The sequence below is a fragment of the Vombatus ursinus genome, unplaced genomic scaffold (assembly GCF_900497805.2).
Source record: "Vombatus ursinus unplaced genomic scaffold, bare-nosed wombat genome assembly UNPS02009636.1, whole genome shotgun sequence".
NCBI classification, from domain to species: Eukaryota; Metazoa; Chordata; class Mammalia; order Diprotodontia; family Vombatidae; genus Vombatus; species Vombatus ursinus.
In genome coordinates, this window is record NW_020949414.1 from 5,052 (window position 1) to 8,970 (window position 3,919).

The window sequence follows — 3,919 nt, forward strand, 5'->3', positions numbered from 1 at the left end:
TAGCTTGTTTGTACATATTTGTTTGCTCTCCTCTTCCCTTAGTTTATGAGCTTCTTGAGGGCAGAGACTATCTTTTGCCGATTTTTGTGTCCCCAAAGCTTGGGACAGTTCCTGGCACATAGTATGTGCTTAATAAATGTTTGACTGACAGTAGACAGGGAGAGATGTATGATTAGAGAGGAGGGAATATTTGAATGGCTAACATGCTAGAGAATATAGGAGGGGATGAGATCATATCCAACACCACAGCCAACCAGTTGTCAAATCCTGTTGTCTCTGCTTTTGTTACATCTCTCACACATGCCCCTTCTCTCCTCTATTACTCCAACAACTTTCATGCAGGCCCTTACAGCTTTATGCCTGGACTGTTATTTCTGATTTGTCTTTTTCCGATTGGTCTCCCTACCTCAAGTCTCCCTGCTGTAATCTATCCTCCAGTCAAGCTGTCAAATTGATCTTCCTAACATCCAGATCTCCCTATTCAATAAACTCCAGTGGCTACCTATCACCTTCAGGGTCAAATCTAAAATCCTCTGTTTGGCTTTTAAAGTCCTTAATAACTTGATCCCTTCCTACATTTCCAATCTTCTTACACCCTACTCCCCGCCATGTACTCTATGATGCAGTGACACACTGGCCTCCTTGGTATTCTAGAGCATGACACTCTATCTTCTGACTGGTTTCCTTCAATTCTCAGCTAAAGTCTCATCTTCTGCAAGAAGTCTTGCCTAGTCTTCCTTAATCTTTCCCTCTGAGGGCTACCCCTAATTTATCATGTTTGTTTGTACATAGTTGTACATGCTTGTTTGTACACAATTGTTTGCATATTGACTTCCTCATTAGAGCTTCATGAGAGGCTTTTGCTTTTCTTTGTATCCACAGAATTTAGCACAGTGCCTAATACATGGCAGACACTTAATAAATACCACTAGACTGACATTAGAGGATTTGGCCTTGGGAAGGAGAAAGACTACCTCAGCAGACACTGGGAGAAAGGAGAGAGGGATGATGTTAATCAAGTGGTTTTAAGCTTAAAGAGGAGAAAAGAAAGAGTTCATGGTGAAAATTTTCCTAAATTTTCTAATTAAAATAAGATCCAGTGTCCTCAGCTGAAAGGGTTAGAGACAAAGGTGGTAGGCTTGAGGAGACAAAATAAAATTTGGAATATCTAATGTGTGGAGTGAAATAGGGAATTCAGGGATAGGGACTATGACAAGTGAAACTTGGAAATAACTGAGGAAACAGAGGTTCGAGCTTCTGATCATATCACTTTATTAAGCAATACATACCAACTGTATAACAGATTGGGACCAGGCCTCCTCAGCTTAGCACTGGACCCTGAATACGGGGTGAGACAGATTTTTATGCTTTAAAAGAAAACAAAGAAAACAGGATATAAACCAGGATAAAAGATTAAGTAATCTGATTTCTAATTGGAGGAAAGATTAAGGGCTTTACAAGTGGAGAAGGGGTGGTGGTGGTGGTGAACAGGTGCAGTTCCCCAAATCAGGAAAAGAGGTATCCCAGTCCCCTCCAAGTGTCCATGTTCAATCAAAGGAACAAGAAAACAGTAACTGATTGACCACTATGGAGCCAGTTTTCAAATAAGACATATGAGCTGCTTGAGATGTATGATTGTGAGAAAACTCTTTGCCTCAGTCTTTGGATCTAGCTCGATTTCTGGTCATCATAACCTAGGTCCTTAGTAAAGGGTCTTAGAAAAATAGGAGGTCTTTAATAAAGAGGAGGGCTAGGTTCTCACAGTTCCCATAACTGAATAAAGTTTTCTTACAAGACAAAATGGACTAGACCCATAATTGGATAGAAAGGGAACTGAGCTAGATCCAGAACTGAGTCACAAGATGGAGTCAGTGTAGTTCTCTCAATTCCCACAATTCCCTTAGGACTGTGATTTTATTGGTATAGGGAACTTCTGGATGAGGAAATTTTCTCTACCAATTAAGTAACGGTAGTTTTATCATGTCACACACATCCCCCCAATAAATTCCTGTGGCTTTTTATTACCTCCAGGGGTAAATACAAAATGCTCTGTTTGGCATTAAAACCCCTTCATAACCTAGCCCCTCCTACCTTTGTAGCCTTTTTTCACTTTACTCCCTAACACGTACTCTTTGATCCAGTGACACTGGCCTTCTGGCTCTTCCACAAATAAAACACTTAATCCCTCAGGTCCAGACATTCTCACTGTCTGTCTGCCATACCTGACACACTCTCCCTCCTCTACTCTGATTACTGACCTCCCTGGCTTCCTTTAAGCTCCAACTAAAATCCCGTCTCCTTCAGGAAGGCTTCCCCAGTCTCCCTTAATTCCAGAATAAAAGGATTGTCTTGTTGCATTTATACCCCAGTTGAAGTAAAAAACGTATAATGTACTCCGTCAGCAGGATTGTGTGACTTCTTCCAGCTCTCTTCAACATAGGTGAAAAGATAGCTAACCCTAGATCATACAAGTTTATGTATAATTTCTCCCCCCTTTTGCTCTGCTTTGTATTTGGAAATGCCCATTTTATTTGGTGATTAAGTTCAGAATAAAAAAAAATACAAATATATACTCTTTGAGGGCAGGACTTACTTCACCTTTGTATTTGTGTCTGAAGCACTTAGAACAAAGCCTGGCACATAAGCCCTTTGCTGTATGACAGTGGGCCTGTTTATGTGGATACGGAGAAAAAAAAAGAAATGATACTTAATAATACAGGGCAGAATATGCTTTAGCAGCTTATAGGAGGGAGAAAATATTTTGGGTCAAATATTCCAGGAAAGTTTGGTGTGAGAGGCGTGCCTTGAGCTGGAAGGACAGAGAAAACTTGAACCAGGGAAGAAGATACTCACCAGAGGTACAGAAGTGGGAATATGCAAGGCATGGTCAGAGAAATGATAAAATCATTTTGACTTAGATCCATGATAAACCAATAAGGCCCAGAGGGTGGGTAGGGTCAGATTGTGGAGGGCCTTGAATTCCTGGCTGAGGAAATTTACTTTCATTGTGAGTTTCATCGTTTTCATGTAGGATCTGGCAGATGAAAGTCTTTTAGGACCCACACCTCCACTTCTCATTGAACCATCCATCCTCTCCCCTACCTGTGAGAGCACAGGTTCTCTTTAGGGTTTCTCTCTTTTCCCATTTCCCTCCTATGGCTTTGTTCCTTGTTCTCTTTCCTTCTATGGAGTAGGTGTGGGAAGCTGGGGGGCGGGGTTCAGTGGAGGTTCAGTGTAATTCTTCCTTCCTCCCATCTTCCCTCTCTTAGGTATTTGTGGGATGGTGACTATCTCCTGGTATGCCTCTAATATCACCCAAGAATTCTTTGACCCCTTGTATGCTGGGACCAAGTAAGTATGGGAACTCTTTCTAGCATTCTGTTTGCCCTCAGGTTCCATCCCCAGCCACAGAGTTTCACAGCCCTGTTCCACTCTTCACCTCTCAGGTCCTGTCCTGCCCTGCCCACCTCACTCTGAACCCATCCCACACATCTGTAAGGACCCCTGCCCCTTTCAGTTCTCCTCTTCAGCACTGGCCCCAGGGCTCCATCCCTTGACCATTCCAACTCTGTGCTGCCCCCAGGTACGAGCTGGGCCCTGCCCTGTACCTAGGCTGGAGTGCCTCTCTGCTCTGCATCATCGGGGGTGTCTTACTCTGTGGCCACTGCTGCTGCCCATCAGAGAGACGCTCAACAAGGTGAGCTTGGGGAGGGGGCATAGGGAGGGCAGCTGTAAAGGAGGGGAAGGGACTTCATCGCCTGACTCTTGTCCCCATCCTGCTTGCAGCGTACCCTACAAGACGTCCATGACTGTAGTGCCCTCCATGGGTCCGGCTCGCTTGCCCCCAGGGGCTTCAGATAACACTGAAGTAAGCTTCGACAAATACGGGAAAAACGCCTATGTGTAGAGGGACTTAGGC

At 43.8% G+C, this 3,919-nt stretch overlaps 1 protein-coding gene across 1 annotated transcript; it reads left to right on the forward strand.

The window, feature by feature from the left end:
- The first annotated feature begins 1,905 nt into the window (after nucleotides 1–1,905).
- LOC114036091 (claudin-15-like) lies at nucleotides 1,906–3,913 on the forward strand. Its single transcript, XM_027852487.1, has 3 exons — nucleotides 1,906–3,351; nucleotides 3,584–3,697; nucleotides 3,787–3,913. Exons 1-3 carry the CDS (start codon nucleotides 3,281–3,283, stop codon nucleotides 3,905–3,907), a joined length of 306 nt encoding a protein of 101 aa, XP_027708288.1. The 5' UTR covers nucleotides 1,906–3,280; the 3' UTR covers nucleotides 3,908–3,913.
- The last annotated feature ends 6 nt before the right edge of the window (nucleotides 3,914–3,919 follow it).

Bases quoted from the DNA above. Each gene is read 5' to 3' on its own strand.
- LOC114036091 (XM_027852487.1), top strand. From the start codon at position 3,281: ATGGTGACTATCTCCTGGTATGCCTCTAATATCACCCAAGAATTCTTT. The intron at 3,352-3,583 runs GTAAGTATGGGA...TGCTGCCCCCAG, and splicing joins CCCTTGTATGCTGGGACCAA to GTACGAGCTGGGCCCTGCCC. The intron at 3,698-3,786 runs GTGAGCTTGGGG...TCCTGCTTGCAG, and splicing joins TCAGAGAGACGCTCAACAAG to CGTACCCTACAAGACGTCCA.